We start from the raw sequence: 17972 nt of genomic DNA on the forward strand, positions 1-17972 counted from the left end.
TGGGGGTGGAGTGGAGTGGGGGGTCAGGTTATTCAGATACAAACAGCTTGGCAATTAAAAAAAAGAAATGATTGTATTAATTGACCATGAAAAAGGAGTGATCACGTTTTTTCCTTTGATAGCAGAGGAAGAATATGCCGTGTCAACAACCAAATGTAAACTGGAAACTCCCAAATATCACTATCTAACTATTTTATAATTTAAAAAAAATCATAGTCTAGTATAAAAAGAAAAGCTTATCTTTTTCCTAAACACTGTTGTACATAAGTAAGGAATCTGTGCTTTCCTGATCGAGTGAAACATTTCGTTGTGAAGCACACGCGTCCTCCCCCCTTTTCTCCACACAAGCTCACTGAGTTGGGCACTTCCAGATGAGCATATCTGCGCTATATCTAGTAGACCACCGAAGAGGAGTGTTTATGGCACCGTTCTTTGAATAATAAGTTACTATATTTTTACATTAAGTAATATGCCATTTCTGATTTCAAGATTATCATTCAATAATGTTACACATAGCCTGCTAACTTTTATTATAATAATCTGTGGAAGTGCAGACATATACCAGTCTGAGAAAAATTATCACAGTCACACAAACTTTTCTCTTTCTAACGCTTACGTATTCGTATGTTAAATCTAACATCATTTTTTTCATTCAGCGGGCTGAATTACATACAGACATATGAAATATCAGTCTCTTGTCTGCAATGATTATCATTTTATGAAAGTTTGCACTTGCAAAGACATAATTTTGCGCTTTCTTTTTACCAACATGTGAAATGAGTCATTCGGTCATTTTCGTGATGACATATTTCATACATTCTTTGTCACATGTTTGCAAAAAAGAAATTACGCTTGTCCCCTGCATTTTTATCAACAACATTAGAAGTTTTGACTTATCATGGTGATAACAAATTTACAAAGAACAGGCCTCTGAAATTGGCCTTTGATGGTGTAGCAATTTCACTAAAAGCCATTTATTTTCATGTTCACATCGTCCATAAAAAACGAGGCAACAGTAACCTGTGTAGCTCTGTGTGGCAATACCAAAGCAGACGATGAGATCCAAGAAAGCAGTCCATGAAACAATCAAGTAAAAACAGAAAGTAAAAACATAGAAACAGTGCAACAAAATCCATGGGAAAGATGACTCTACTGTCTTAAAAGACAGCCTGAAAAAAAATTTGATTTGATTGCTGAAAGACACAAAAAAATGAACAATGGCACAACAAATGTAATGGAAAAATAAAGAAAATAGAACGATTCCTACAATGCAGTCCCCTAAAAAGCCATTTCACAACATTTTAAAACCAAAGTTTAATATAAACCATATATATATAAAAGTTGACACATTTCAAACTTGAGCTTAAAAACAATTTGTAAAAAAGTTTCCAAATATGAAAAAAATATCAGAAGCAGTAAGACAGTCACAACTGTATCTACTATCATTCAGAGAGACATATCATTTACATGCCAGTTCTCAGAGGAACTAAAGTGTGTGGAAGGAGGAATTGATTTTTTATGCGTGAAGCCTTATATGGGGTGCCCATTGGGCTGTCCCCGTGGTTTTATGCACCCCGCATAATTTAGCAAAACTTGATCATTTTTGGCATAATTTCTGATTATTTTCCTTCAACATTCTTTGTTAAAATTAACAGAATCGCATAATTTCACATTTTTTGACTCAGTTTGCATAATTTCAGAATTTTTCTTGCATAAAACGACGGGGGCGGACTGGGGATCGGGTAGGGTCAGAGCGGTTTGCAAACCAGATTGAGGGTGCAAAGCGGCTATCGTGGCACAAGCTGATCGTGCCTGATTCGTTGCCTAAAAAACAAACGCGTTTGATTTCAGGCGATGAGTCGGGCGATCGACCCAACCTGATCTCATCCGCAATGTGCACCAAGTACTAGGAATCAATCCAAATACACAAAGACAAACCAGCAAGTAGAACGCAGGAAAAATCCACAAGCTTCTCAATCAATTAAAGAAAACTCATTCCAAATACAGATTCATTCTTATTGTGAGTTTAAAAAATCCAGAAACTCATTCAGCTACTCTGCGAAAAATAAGTGGAATCTGGCGCTCGTCAAAACAATGAAATGTAAGAATAAGAAACCGACTTTTTTTGCGCATAAAGCAATTTTCATCAAATTTTTTATTTTCGGCTTAACACCTTTAATGTCCATTTAAAAACACATTGATGCATGGATTTTACTGAATAAAAGGCACAACAAATGTAAATTTGGAGTTTCCAAGGACACTTCAACTTTGGAAATCACCACAAACTGTGGCGGCCATTTTCACACTAATTTTACCTCTCACACTAAGCAACCACTACCACCTTCAATTGCATATATCTCGACTTCTGTTCAAGGCAGATGAGCATTTTTTTTTTCATCAAACGCAAGGCAAAAGGACAGGCTTTAAGATTGTACCAATATCATCACATGCCCAAAAAACTGAAGAGCGCCAGATTCCACTGTGTCATGACAATTATGAAAATACAGATCATACACAATCATAAAAAACAAAACAAACCAAATGTATTTCTTGATATCACTTGCAGCTACATAAGATTCTTTCTTGATACACATTGTAAGCAGATAGTTTTTCAAACGTTGTGAAATCTCTTGAACCCCAACTGTGAAACAAACTGATTTTTCTTTTTTTCCCCCAAGGTGAGTTACTTAAATGAAAAATTTATAAGAAGAAGCCAAAAGTACAAAGTCAAAATGTTTAGTCACATTTACATATATAGTTAGCTTTCACTTTCACACCGATATTTGATAAGAAAATTGATATGGGTCACTGAGAAACCTTGAACTGAAGTTCCTAAAACCCTGAAACTTCGCAGACTATCACTTTCAGTGTAAAAATATAAATTTGAGTCTTCACAATTTGTAGTAATTTAGGTTTTTTTTCATTAGGCAATAACTTGTATTTATGCACAAACTTTTCATATAATAGGATTCTATATCTTCAGGGGGCTCCAGTGGCTAAGTGAGTAGTGAGTTTTGACTCAAGCAATGTCAAGCAAGTGTCGGTGACACAGGGATCAGATGAGAGGTCACTGGAGTGTGCCCTTAAGCAAGACACGACAACCCTAGCTCAAAATACAGGGCGCTGCTCAGTGGCGACCGACAGTTGCATTGTAAACTGTTCTGCATTTGTGTAATAGTGTGTATTTACATATATGTATGTATTTATATGTATGTATTTATGTATGTACATATTTATAATTATGTATTCGTGTATGTATGTATGTTTGTCATTGTAAAACAAAGTGCCCTTCTGGGACAAATAAAAGTATAATTTATTATAATCATTATTAATAACTACAAAGCTTTAAGCAACAAAGTATCCTGAAGATAGGAAGCAAGAATTTGAGAAGAGTATTAAAAATTTACGTACATAGACTAATTCCTTTGTTGACCATAAATTTAATAGCAATGTTGTTGGTGGTGAACAATTGCTTTAGTTTAAAGACAAAATACTCTGTTCCTTGTAACTACTGAAAGTCATGTCAACTCGAATCTAAAAATATTTGCATGTCCTTGCACTACTTTTGCATGAGATTGCAGCTTACTTGAAAATTGCTAAAAGTAATGTAAGTTGCAGAAGAAAATATTTGGAACCATAAACAATAAAATTCGAACATGAAATATAATCTGGAATAATGACATCCCGGAGCAGACTTCACAAAAACCTCAGACTAGATTCAAATCTTTCTTGGAAATGTGAGCAAATCATCTGCACCAAAGATTTCATAAATTTGTCTCCTGAACTTTTCAAATACCCACAAAATTACTCCAGAAAAGTTTTCATAGAAAATGTGAAGGAATGCTCTGTGCACTAAAGATGACTGTTTCTGCTCATCTGGATGGGCATACATGAGCAAGTGTGATGTAGATCACAAAAAATGTGGGTAATTATAACCCCACTGACGGATCTGTAATAGATGCTCCGTACTGAAAACTACAACCACCCCTCTCCCCAATAAAAAAAAACAACAACCCAAAAACAAAATAAAACAACCCAACTTAGCCGTGAGGATTTTCGGAAAGTCAAGTTTTTGAAAATTCCAGCTCAAACTCAAACATAAGTAAAGACATTTGTGGCCATTAACCAAAGTTAATAGATTGACTTTTCAATGATATTAAAGTAAGCTGTCTGTATGAACAGGAGTTGTGAACTGAAAACAAAAAATACTGCAGAGCAAAAAGTATCGGCCTAAAGAGCCTTAATACTGTTCAAACATCAATGAATAGTACATGTCAACTAAAACTCCCTTTAGAATTCAGAGTCTGCAGCAACTGCAGCTCTAGTGAATAAATAAATTGCTTCCAAGAATTGGTAGGAGGAGAGGAGAAAAGACCTTTCATATCTATACTGGAAATCCACACAGTATGGAAAAAATAATCTGACACACTGGACCTTTGGTGAGAGACTAATCTATATTCATGAGGAACTATAAAACTAGCTAGTCTCTAATACAATAACAATATTGCATCAGCGTATCACCGATATTTGTGGTTGCTGCCGTAGCTTTCTATAGCATATCAGGATTTCTGTTCTGTATTTATCTACAGGTCAATACTTAACGATTTTCTAAATCTCTGAAATCAAGGAAAATGGTAAAACACTTGTGGTAAAGGATGTTACTAAACTTTCAATCAACTACAAGGTAAAAATGCTCTAAAATCCAGGAATCTTCTTCTTGTATAAGCGGCTCAAATACGTGGAATGGAAGGAACCAAAGTATAAGGCTCCATCAGCACATGACACTTGGCTGGCCCCATGCAAGGCAGCACCTGTGGAGTCTTGAAGGCTTCGGAGGATTTTCCCATCCTCGGACATCTCCAGTGTAATAGCTTTTGTGTCTGTACTGCTCAGATGCTTCGCTACGGTGGGAAAATTTGAAACTGTAACAACCTGCAAAAAAATTAAAATAAATAAATAAAGACAGTGAAATATTTAAGTTTTGTATGACAGGATAAGAGATTGGATTTTGAACTTTTCTGTTCAACAAAATAATTCAAATAAATACAGCTGTAAGAAGATTAGAAAGTTTAAGTATAAGCAAGAATAAAAGGCAGCAGAGTCAATGAAAAACAAGAGATCCTTCAAAAAGTCCAGATCGCAAACTATTTCGAAGTTGCTCTGCAGTGCATGAATTTCTGAAATTTAGGTTTCAATTGCTGACTCCCTTGAACTTCACAGGATGATGCTAGCACATGAACATTTTGCATAATAAAAAAACCCCCAAAAAGGCTTTACTTGAAAAACAAACATCTGGTATTTCAGGACAGACAGACAACAAAATGACAACTCGCAGTGCATGTTCCTTTTAACAATTTTCTGTAGAACAAAGTAAGTTTTATTTTATTTTCACAACCCAAATAAAATGGAAAAGACACTGAAACACACCTTGGCCAGGATTCCACGGATCCATGGATGTGAAGCCAATGAATCGACAATAGAAAACTTCCCAGCTTGTCTGACGCCTGCAAATCCCACCCAGTAAGTCCCCGAGGTCAAACAATAACGGATGTTGTCAGGAAGTCCAGGGAGATTGTCCGCCCACACCACCGTATCTCCACTTTGCAAAATGTATCTGTGTTGTTATATAGAACAGAAAAAGACACTTATTGTCTATCAGAAAGACACATATCATCTATTAGCCTAAACAATAAACTAAAGAGGCTTCCTGGACAAAAGTAGGTCAAATGAAAAACTGTCCCTGCAGATGAGGAAGTAAAAAGGGATTGCTTTTAAATCTGGAAGAACATTCACTGAAAAAAAATCATTATCTTAAATCACCAATTAAACATGCGAAAAGAGGTGGACGTTTTTTCCTTTTTCGCAAAAAACAGGTGAGGTACCTTCTTATTCTCAAATGGTCAGAATGATAAATGCAAGTGAAATGTGTCAAACTTCAAGCTCTTCTTTCATAGTAAAATAAATAACCTGGTCATTGTTCCTTTAATACAACAACTATAATAATCTCCAAAGCCCCCTAGCACAAAACTGAATGTCCTTTGACATCAGCAGTTGTTCTCACCGGTAAATCCTGCCTGCCATTGTGTCTGAAACAAGGACAGATTTTTTGTCTTTAGTCAACTGCACACCATTGGCAAAAAGAAAACCATCCATCAATTGTTTCACATCACCAGTAACAGGGTCATACACCAGGAGTCTGTAGGATAACAAAAATTGTAGATTTTTTAAATTTTCATAGAACGATAACATTATTTGCTCACATCAACAGCAGGGGAGGTCAACTTTTTCTTCTCCAGTAAAATCATGGAAGATTGGAAGCACTACAAAACAGACTGGGTAGTTTTCTTATTTTAACTCTCAGTGCAGATCACCAATTTGGTAGTTTCATTAGTATGTATGGCGGTAGAACAGATCCAAAATCTGTAATTACCATAAAAATTGGTACAAATAGGCAGCCTTTCCTATGTGGGGGGGGGGGGGGGGGGAGGGAGAAGAGTATAGACCTACTTATCCTTCATAAGACAGTAGAATAAAACATTTGCTTTTGTGCCCAATAAACTGTGCAACCAATTTCCCCCTAGCATCTTATACCAAACAATGGTGCCACATAATGCATAAACGTCATGACACTGACCTGCCAGTGGCAGAGCCTTCAAATACCACGTTCATAAACTGGTTGCGATGCCATCTAGAACTGGTGTCTGTGAAATAGATCTTCCCATCATGACCAAAGTCAAGATCATTCACAAACTTTAATGGCCTCCCGTTAACAGGAGTCTTTGCTGAGACGAGCAGGGTGTAGTCACCTGAAAAAGATCAAAAGACACGTTTTGTTTAGGAAAAATCTCAGAACTGCTTTTTCAGGTTTCAAGGACATCTGCAACATGTTAAGGCACAGACTTAAAATTTAATGCATTAAGTATAGACTGAAATGAAAATGTAAGCAATCAGTTGAACAAGCGAAAGAAACATATTCATTTGATACAAAAGAAATCAACTCTGCAAAAAGTTCTCTTGGGGGGGGGGGGGTTACAAAAGTGTAAAAGTATTGCATGCTGAAGAGAACACTAAAACCCCACTTATTAGTCAAACTATAGAAAAATGTATGAGAAAGAGGAAAATATAGCCACGGAAAGACAATTATAACATTTTGAAGAATATTTCCAGAACATTCAACATCTATACCACCCCGAACCCACACTCAAAGTGTGAAGCAGGAACAACTGTAAAAATAACATAGGGCCTAAAGAGAGGCAGAAATAAAGCTCTACTCAAATGAATAGCAGCAAGTTGGATGAGGCATTTGTCACTAAGATGGCAATTTAAAAAGAGTTCTCTTTGTTCTAGCTAGCATGACCCTTCTAAGGCATAGTATTTTTTTTTTTCCTGTTTGTCAAAAAGGTTCATGATCATTTCTCCTCATTTTTCGCATCCATACAGTAGCTCATAATTTTCAATGAGATGCACCTCATCTGAATTAAATATGAGATTTATTGTCTCTCACCAGTTGCCACGTTCACCTTGTACAAACCATAGTACGCGTCAATGACAATCAGAAATCCGTCTTTGCTCATCCGCATACCCAAAGGTCGACCACAGGTATTCTCATTCATTATTCCACCTGAATAAAACATTGCATATTATATATACCTACATATGCATGTATGGTAGGCATATAATAAATGCCTTCCAAAATTTTGTTTAAGGGAAGGCATGTGTTGGCCATATCTCTGTCTATCATAGATTAAGACAGTTGATTATCAAACATGTGTAACTTTTGCATTATAGTGCTGTTAACTGCAAAAAAGACTAATTGAGCAGTAACACATTGATAAGTGCGATACACCAAAAGAATGCCCAGTCAGTCTTTAGTCCTTTGCAATTAAGATGGTCCCTTTGTTCTTTATTATTTTTCTTTTTCTCTCTCTTTCAATAAATTCGAAAACATGCATTAACCTAAAAAAAACTTTACAGATAGCTTGTCAAGGTCAAATAAAACAGTTTCTCCTCTTCTGCTACAATAAGAAAAGTGCCAACAATCTGAAATAGGAAAACAAAAATCTCAATGTGACACTTTGATTCCTAGGCTACGGAAACGCCCTACTCCCATAAAGTACCATAATGCAAAGGAATATACAAATAGCTCACGCTCCCCTTGTATTTACAACTCCCTAAACTACATGTGTGTGGCTCAGATAAAAACTCATTGGAAGTTGCAGATGGTTATTTTGCAATATTGTTTAACACTTTGCTCCAACGGGACGCGGATTGGCGACGGTAACAATGATCCATTGTGTCCAAATAAAAGCAACATTTCCAAGGAAGACGAACCTAATAAAATTTTCCATGGATTTTCTCCAAGCCATAACATATTTTTAAACCTGTTTGAATGCTCAATTCACCATTAAGAGCAACCATAACAATAGAAATGACTGCTGCTCACCACACGGTGGTGTTCCAAACCGCACCAAGTTCTGCACCTCTCCTTTATGGATGTGCTTGACCCAGCCATCAGCTGTGCCTGTGTAAATGTGTTCTGGGGACGGAAAAACAATTTAAAAAAATATTGTAGGTGATTTTACGTCCTCATCAACGCAATTTAGATAAGTAGACGGGCTTTCCAATGCTTGTCAGAGCCAGCTTAGGCTGAGAGGGCTACAACATCCCAGTAGAAAGACCGAGATACTTGATAAAAATTTGCCCCAAATCTAAAATTGCACTCAGGTTTACTGTATGTGACAGTGAAGTGCCTAACTGTTACACCACAGACGCCAGTTTAAAAACAAATTTAAATAAGAGGTTGTGTACAGAGGCAGGCCTTGATCAGTACTTTATTCTTTTCATGGAATATCTATTTTCCTTTGACAGAAAAAGTTGTCGTCTACTTGTAGATTTGTAGTGATGCTAGGGGCTAGCACTACTAAAACTATTAGAAAAGCGAACCCTATAAGACCAAGGAAAAAAGAGAGGTGTGTGTGTGTGTGCGCGCGCATGTGTATGTGTGTGGTAACTTTGTTCTTATGCACAGTCAAAAATTTGTGTGTTGACTTTGGGTGTGACATTTTCCAGGTAACTGGTGTGACTATAAAGGACAATGAATAGAACATTTTTGAGGACAGGAAAAATTTGCATGTATTACAAGAAGAACTGTCTTGAGCAGAAAATCAGCTTGCTGGTTTATAATTCGAACACTTCGCTCCTTTGTCAGGATCTCTTTGCTCAGAGACAGACAACATTTAAATCTAACACAGTATCACACCCCAAGCACACCACAGCTGCTCTTTTATTGGGACTCATTGCTAAAAACACATCCCAGATAAAGTGTACAAAAAGATCACCTCATACATCTTTTAAAAATAAAACTTTTGAATGCACAAGCAGACACGGCATACTTGATATGGCGCTTACTTTGAGGGACACATTTAATGAGCTCAATGAAAAGTCAATGATGCATTCAAAGAAATTCACAACCTCATATCACATGCAAACCTATGCTAGAAGACAAGATTCCACACATACAGACATGCATTACCATATGTAAGACACTGAAAATGGTGAAATGGTATAGGTTTAACGCCCCTATCAACACAATAGGTTATTTAAAAGGCGGGACCTCTGAGTTAAACGTCCATCTCCGAAAGGACTGAGCCAAATAGGAAATTTATGTAGAGTGCTTTTCCCAAGGACACAATGTCGGACTGCGCTGGCGTTCGAACTGCCGAATCTGCAACCATTTGATTACAAGTCAGGTAGCCTAACTACTAAGCCACTTACGCCACTGCAAGACACTGTACAGGAAACATTCCAGAGACAAAATTATACCAAAACGTTTCCAGGAAAAAAACTGTCCCTTGGGTACAGAAATATGGGTCTAGAATAATTGCTTTCTACATTGAACAGAGAGGAGAGCTCATTCAACAAATTAAATAGATGGGCAGCTGTGATTCGCAACACAGAAGCAAAAATGAAATTTATCAGGCAGTCACAATATCGACAAACATCTCCAAATCTTTCGGTCTGTGCACCCTCTGTCGAACGTGTAAAAAATCAGAATAAGAAAAAAATACCAGGTAAATGCGATGTTCAAAGGCTGTCTCTCTGGTAGCAACCGATTTCCAAAAGTGATATCACAGCAACATGGGATACTAAATCGGTTAGAATTATTGTGAGAGTAATTTATTTTTCATACTTTGTAATCACATAAAGTTTTTGCCAATATAGTGTCAGTAGAGTTAAATGTGCTTGCAATGCTGTCATCCTGACCGGTGTTACCCGCGATCCTAAAGTGCTTTGTTTTAATCAAGATTTATTACATGTGGCCTTGGGTTACGCTTAGTGCCGGACGCACGGGGGAGTCGGTGGAACTAAAGTATTGTTTGTTAACAGCCATGAGCATATACCGTCCACCTTCTCCTAATGTTGGGAATACTCTCTTAATCTTTTATTCTTAAAGCGAGAGATGTGAAACAGACATTGACAATCATGGTTCCCACTCTTTTCTCTGCTCAGATGCCCTCAAAAACATATGTGACTAATATTATCCTTGTCTTTGCCTGTCACCCATCAGTTCAAGTTCTTTAAGTAAGGTATTCTTGGTCTTCCTCTACACAGATAAAATATGCAGCTGGTTCAAAACTGCAAAAGTTTTGCAAAAGCAACAGGCCTTGGGGCTGAACCATGTAAAGTAAATACTCCAAAGTAGAAGAAGACAAACCTCCATCTATTTCAATTGATTCAGGACCCTCCAAGTGATTTTGGTAGAGTTTCTCACATAAATGAAGAAGGTTGTTTGGCTTCAGCACACCAGTCAGTTCTGGTCGATCTGTCAAACTGAGTGGAGAAGACATTTGTGTCTTAGAAAAACATAAAGCAAATGTAAAAGCAAACACAAAAATATTGAAAACCACTTTTTCCACACTACAATCATATCTAAATTAGAAACAAGCATCTAAAGATGGGGAAAGAAGAATCAGACACAAGGACTTTTTCTATCAGGTGCTCAGGTACGATCTGTTCCTGCTTCATAAATTGAAACAAATAAAAGCTCCTGTTTCACTTTTATTATTAGTATTTATTCATCCCGAAACACACATATCTAAATCTATTTGACTAAAGTTAAACGTGCAAAAGAAAAGCACTAGTAAAGTAAACATGCAGTGCTGAAATGGGAGGTAAACAGGGTACGAGATCTATCCTTCCTCTATAGTGTCAAAAAATTGGAAAGTTGTATGTACAAGAACTCATTGTACCATACACACCATCACGTGAACTAAGATCCAGTGGCTCTAGACTAATTTCCACACCTCGTGTGTCACTGAAGAAATATGGTGAGAGAGCTTTTTCTTTTTCTGGGCCAACAGTTTGGAACACTCTCCCTCATGATTTGAGGAGCGAAATAATTTAAAAGGGGAATCAAAACACATCTATTTAAGAAATATTTTAATTAATGGACAGTATCTTTGCCTTTTTGTATGAGCATTTTTTATTGTCTGAAAGAATGTTGTTGTCAAAAAGTGCGCACAGAATGAATTTGTATGGATTTAGTATGAATGCGTTTTTAATCTCCTATGCACACCTTGGGCCCATGCTGTGGGGAAAGGCGGGATACAAATGCTCTTATTATTATTATTTATTATTACAGTAGTTGTTTAGGAATTATCATAGATGTACCTCTCCCTCACATCCAAAGTGGCCTTGTGCGGAGACCAGCTATTTTTTTCACATGCCCTCGACAAATTAAGGTGACCTACGTATCCTCGTGTAATTATTCTGAGCACTATCACCTGCCTCTTGAATTAGGACATGGGCCAGACTTCGGTACAAAACGTCACAGGCTAATAGTCATAAAGAAATATTTTGGTAAAATATTCTTATGTCTAGGAGAAGTTTATAAAAAGAAGTCCCATATATATGAAAAATAAAAAAATTTGCCTTTGAGCAACAGTAAGTTCTCACCCAGAAATTTCCAGAGGCTCAATAGGACACGGCAGAAGTAACATAATGAATATTGGGATGAAGAGTGCGAGGACAACAGCAATAAAAAAAGCACGGATCCACCTGAAATCAAGGAAAAGACATAATAACTGATGAATGCATGACAACAAAAGAATATATACAGTGGAACTCGAAATCAATGAAGATGTCGGGACAGACCTCCAATTTTGTTGACTTTGAGTGTTTGTTATAGCAAACATGATGAGGTTTTTGTGAGGATAATTATAGGCACTGAGCAAGTAATGTTTAAAGAAAAGTAACGAGTGGTGCCAGGAAATTTCTGCATATTATGAGAGGTTGCTTCCCTTTGCATTGCCTCTCCAATAAAAACATTGGGCAGGCGCAGATGTCACTTTTGACTGACATGAACCTACATAGGTAAAATGTAACGTTTGTATACTACACATGTATGTACATCTAATTTTTCTGGGGTTTTTTTTGGTGGGGGCTACGCTGATCTTTATTTCAACATCAGTGATATAAATGTATACACATGAAATTTCTGTTTCTTATTCAGCTTCTTTCACCACACCACACTACACACACAAACTCTGTCTCTCTCTCTCTTTCATACACACACACACACTCATTCATTCATCTACATACTTACAGTGATATCTACCTTTTTATCCATCTAAAACCTTTTTTTTTTTCCTTCTCTGTTCCAATGACAGAGCTCATGGGCAGCTCCTCAATATTAGTTTTTCTACATTATAACTTCCATGTTCATTTTACAAACAAGACTGAGAGTTTCTCAAAGATTTTAAAGACACAATAGCCAAATACACTTTCTGCATGGTAGACTTCATCTACTTAATTTTTTTAGTCTCAGTAGAGGTTTTATGGCGCTCGCAACTGCATAAGGTCATATGAGCGTCAAGGGGTGGATGTCAACAGAGAAGTCCTTACAGGGAATCAGACTTACTCTGCTCACCTTTCTAGCTTCAACAGCACAAAGTCTGCTTCGACTATTAAGGCAGCCCAGAAACAGCGGGGCACAAGAGTGTGACAAACATACAAAAGAAGGAGAGGAAAAATGACAATAGTAAGGATTAGGAAAGAAAAAGCAGCAGTTCCCTGTTTCGGTTCAGGCACAGTTATGAGCATGACATTGATGAATCAGCCCATTTACAATTACAATTCTACTGTGTATAAGAACTCGAGATGTTAATGTCCCCCCCTTTGGGAATGGCCTAAAGACACTTCAGTCAGTAGCACCGCCCCGGGGGTATCATCTACTTAACTGACAACAGCAAAAAGTCTTTGACAAGAGCAACGTGTACACAGGACTTACATTATTTTCATCTTAATGTATGTTAGAAGAGAAAAATTGTTTGAACACCCACACACTTGGATCAACAACAGAAGAACACTTGGAAAAAAAATTCAAACTTAATACCTAATCCCCATGTCTGTATAAATCTTTAATTGAATACAACATAAAAGGCATGTGCTGTACATGAGGGTCAAAGGGTCCTCAGCCCATTAGCTTTATCACTACATCACTGTGTATGTGCCTGCAAAGACAAAATTATGTCTTTCCAACATACCCATTAGAGGCTTTCTTTATTGCTTCCTCTTCACCGACCGATCGCTGCTCAGGACTTGAGTTCCCGGAGCGTCTTTGGCGAACACCATCTTTGCCAGACATGTTTAGTTCTTCGTTCTGAGGCACAGTCCTAATAAAATGGAAAGTTTGAGACAATAAACAATGCAACAACGCTGAGTGCTCTTTTGTCAAAAGACCCCAGAAGGTCACACATTGTTGATTTTTATGCTTCAATCAACATAATTAAAGTTAAAGGCAGGCTGTTCTGATTTTAAAAAACCTACCAGCATGGGAATCATAATCAGGTCAACAGCATGCAATAACAAAATCCTTTAGCTACATGACAGATATTATGATGATATGCCAGTTTCATTTGAACCAGGTTATCTAAAAGACGATTTTCAAAAGCTAAAAACTCAAAAAGTATCCACGCTATCTGTAAAATTATTAAATATACTGGCAATCAAAAGAAAGGAACCACTTTTTGGTTGCATAAAAAATGTATGTAGGTCATGTTATAATATTTTGGAGCTTCAATTAGTGTTCACAGCACCGACACTAAATTTTGTTGTTGAAAATTGGCATTTTTTTAATGACAGTGGCGGAATAACAGAATTTTTATTTTCTTTTAAAAAAAAAATGAAGTTCAGGTTTTTGCTTATATAAAAAACAGCCAAACCATTTGAACAGTGTCACCCAAGAAAGATGGTAGGTTTAACTCAAAATCCGAGAAAACAAGCCATCATCCTGCTTCTCACGTTTCTGCTTTTGCCAAGACATTCAACATTCATTAAGTGGTTATATCAGAAATCTAGGTTCTTGTGATCCACATTACTTTAAAATAAAATCATGTGGTGTAGAGGAAAAATTAAAAGTCTGGTGGACATGTATGAGAAACCATTGTTTAAAAACATATCACTCTTGAGGATTGTCTTTTTAACGACATGGGTTTCCCAGATCATGGAGAGTCTGATGACGAAATTATGACGAAGGTTATGAATAAACTTTTACATGTCTATTGAATCTGTACCATGGCAACCAACATTGGTACTTGTAGTCTGTCTGTATGCTTCAGTGACTACTTGTAGTCTGTCTGTATGTTTCAGTAACTATGTAAGATTTATATTATCATGTACACCGTATTATAGGTTACGCCACAGTAAACCGAATTTCCCCACATGGATCAATAAAAATGGATCTTACTTGATCTTATTTTAATCTATTGTTTACAACACAAAACTAGCCAAAAACTATACAACAGTGGAATCTGCTTGCACGAGATCGGCAAGACCACTGTGTTTTCTCTGGTTTAGCCAGGTTTTCTATTCTGAGAGGTTGCTTAAATAAAAAAAGAAAAATAAATGTGGATTTTCAGATTAGCTCATTGAGAGTCCTGGCCACACCAGGATCTTGATGATATCACAGTAAGCCTACTGGTCATTTTCATACTTTTAAAATTTTCAGGAACATAAACTGGCTTCATTTTTGGCTTAGATATGATATGTGTTTCCTTTGAAATTTTTTTTTTACTAAGTCATCTGTATAACTTTCTTTCCACAATTAAAAAAAAATACCCTACTATTTTCAATTTTGGAAAATACATAATTTCTCCTCACAAAATGTGACAGAAAGTAATACCAAAATCGCAATACACAAAAATATGATCATTACTGTTTTTAATAGGTCAAACAGTTGTCCTATGAGATGAAAGCACCAGCAACAGTGGATGAGCAGAATGCATGCTATTAGTTTAATTATTCATATCAGTAGAGGCACAGAGGCAAGGATAGTACTTGAGAGGTGTGAAGTTTTGATAACGTCCTGCCAATAGCAGAAATAGACCTTTGATCTCACGGTCTGGGCCCCTGGAACCCCCTTTCCTCTTCCCCTAGATTCCTCAAGATGGGTAATTCTATCTGGCTCCCTTGTAATTCCCTATTTCCTTAGCTTTTTTGTAAGAATTCTATGGCACTTGCAACACAATACAATAGATAGAGGTCATGATGCAAGAGCTGAAAATTTAGAAGTGTTACACTGTTATAAGAGAGGGCATAATATTTCTACTCATGGATGCGTCTCAAGCTTAGTATTCTAATGAAGTTTTCTCATGTCATGTTCATTTTTGCTTGGCACACATTTTGACTTTTATATACACTGCATTATTAGTTTAAATGGATATTCTTATACGAACTACAGTATAATCCACTTATAATACCGATTTCTCAACATTTTGACATTCGATCTATTTTCCGATTACGAAATTTTTCCATCAATATCTTCACTAAACAATTCCTCTTATATCCTGACTTTTTTTTCGGCCCACTCTGCTTTATCGACATGCTTTCTGGGTACCTGGCGAAGCCCACGAACATAAAACTGGGAAAAAGCCATGCTAATGGGCAAGTCAACGCATTAGTCCTTCATTAACTCCAATTTTTTTTTCCTCTTTGATTTATATTTTCATTTATCGACATTTTTATACACCGACAAGAAATCCACTTCCCACAGCATGTTGATATTTATATAGGCGAATTATACTGTATATAGTATGCCCCCTTGACCTTAAAAGAATCGAAAAGGGGGGGGAGGGGGGAGAATAACCCCTTGCATTTCACCATGATCTCGTTTGATGTTCTAGCGATTAGGATTATAACTGATATTTACTTGAAAACAATTGATTCACAAGGGTTTTAGTAGCCATATATGTATACTCTGTAGCAAAAATTATCGCAGTTTAGCCCTCAAAACAGTGCACTATTTATAGAATATGTGGAGTCATAACTAAAATGCGAAAAGACACGAAAAGTAAAGATCTGATTTGTGTCCCTTCAGACGACTTATGACTCATTTTCATGGTTACTATCATCAAAATTTTGGGTAATCCTTACCATCTAGGCTATGGTCCCCACAAGTTTTTTTATAAAATACTCCGCCATGATGAACACCCGAGACTTCCTAATGAATGCCATCTGATTGGCCCGAGACGTCCTTTTGATGTTTCAATTTCTTTACTGTCGTCTTACAATTATTATAAGTAAAATTTTATCAATTATGTTTACTATGATCGGATTTTCCTTACTTTATGGCGCTGGGTGCCACTGTGACAAGTGGAATATTACGAAATTTGAAATTCCGTTGTTAAATGCGTCTTGTGGATTTTTGCCATTATAGTGCAACTTAAATTAATTTTTTTTTTTTGGTAGCCTAGATCTAGATCTAGAATCTAGATATATAAGTGTTTAACGGCGCTTGCAACTGCATCATAAGGTCATATGATGAGCGCGGGGGACACCCTCGCAAATAGGACCGGGATCGTATCTCTTCGCATTTTAGTATGACCGGATCTGCGTGCGGGGGTCTGCCCTAAAAAAAAGTAAAACTTTCTCAAGTCCAGAGAGAGAGCAACAAACACAAAAAAGAAGGAGAAATCAGGATGATGTAGATTTGATAGTCCGAAGAAAGAAGAACCAAACCACACCAACCCCCCCCCCCCCAGGCCAATCTCCTGCCTTCCGTAAGGTCGTCTTGATTCGGACTCGAGTCCGAATAACATTTTTTCATATTCGGACTCGATTCCGCATATGAAAAAATGTTATTCGGACTCGGGTCCGGAAAAAAAGGAAGTGTCTTCGTTCTATAGATATAACGTTCAGTGCTTCCAATTTTCCCCCATTTTTTAGTTTCCCCCACACCTTTTCTGCCGATCCGATGCCTGCCGCCTCATTGATACCCCCCCCCCCCCAACCCCCCATGTTTCCCACTTTCTTTGTTGTAGAAAAAGGTAAAATTGAAGATTAGCAGACCACCTGGCACCTGCATATTATGAGCTGTGTAAAAAAAAAAAAAAGACCGATTCATTCAAATACACAAGCCTGTGTGTCATCTCGATTGTTTACCAAGAAAAAGTTGTGTTGCTGTGTAGAGCTGAGCATACGGCAACTTTTGATTCCATAGACCAGCACACAATTCATTATGTAGATCTACGTCAAGACTAGCTTATTATTGTAATAATGATCAGTTGCCGGGGGAAAAAAGACTGACGCGTGTATGCGAAGTTCAACGCCCGGATCGATTATGCCCCCCCCCCCCCCCACCCCCCTCCCCGACACGCACACAGCCACACGTGTGCAGGCCACCCATCCGACCCCGACACACGCTAACGAGCCATCTTTAATTGCTTCTGATGACCTCTTGACAAATAAACATTTATTAGAAGCGCTATAACTTTTCAGGCCGGCCTCAAATTCATCATATTGCCCGAAGTGATCCCGGTCTCTACCCAGCCAGAGGCGAGTCACGAGTGAGGCAGGCCAGGAAGCCGGAGTCACGAGTCATAGGAAGTCGGAAGCCGGAAGTGATGTCATGCTGGACAAGAATCAGAGTCTGAATAACATTTTTTCATATTCGGACTCGAGTCCAAATAGTCACT

The 17972-nt window shown here is 37.4% G+C and overlaps 1 protein-coding gene across 1 annotated transcript; it reads right to left on the reverse strand.

The window, feature by feature from the left end:
- Window positions 1–2670: 2670 nt before the first annotated feature.
- On the reverse strand, window positions 2671–17474 carry LOC101845370 (adipocyte plasma membrane-associated protein). Its single transcript, XM_013081642.2, has 10 exons — window positions 17440–17474; window positions 13545–13673; window positions 11956–12057; window positions 10715–10830; window positions 8444–8536; window positions 7505–7621; window positions 6635–6806; window positions 6062–6196; window positions 5428–5614; window positions 2671–4932 (listed from the first exon to the last, which is right to left on the reverse strand). The coding sequence occupies exons 2-10, from the start codon at window positions 13643–13645 to the stop codon at window positions 4696–4698; spliced, it is 1260 nt and encodes a 419-aa protein (XP_012937096.1). The 5' UTR covers window positions 13646–13673; window positions 17440–17474; the 3' UTR covers window positions 2671–4695.
- Between the last annotated feature and the right edge of the window lie 498 nt (window positions 17475–17972).

The sequence above is a fragment of the Aplysia californica genome, unplaced genomic scaffold (genome assembly GCF_000002075.1).
Source record: "Aplysia californica isolate F4 #8 unplaced genomic scaffold, AplCal3.0 scaffold00007, whole genome shotgun sequence".
Taxonomy (NCBI): domain Eukaryota; kingdom Metazoa; phylum Mollusca; class Gastropoda; order Aplysiida; family Aplysiidae; genus Aplysia; species Aplysia californica.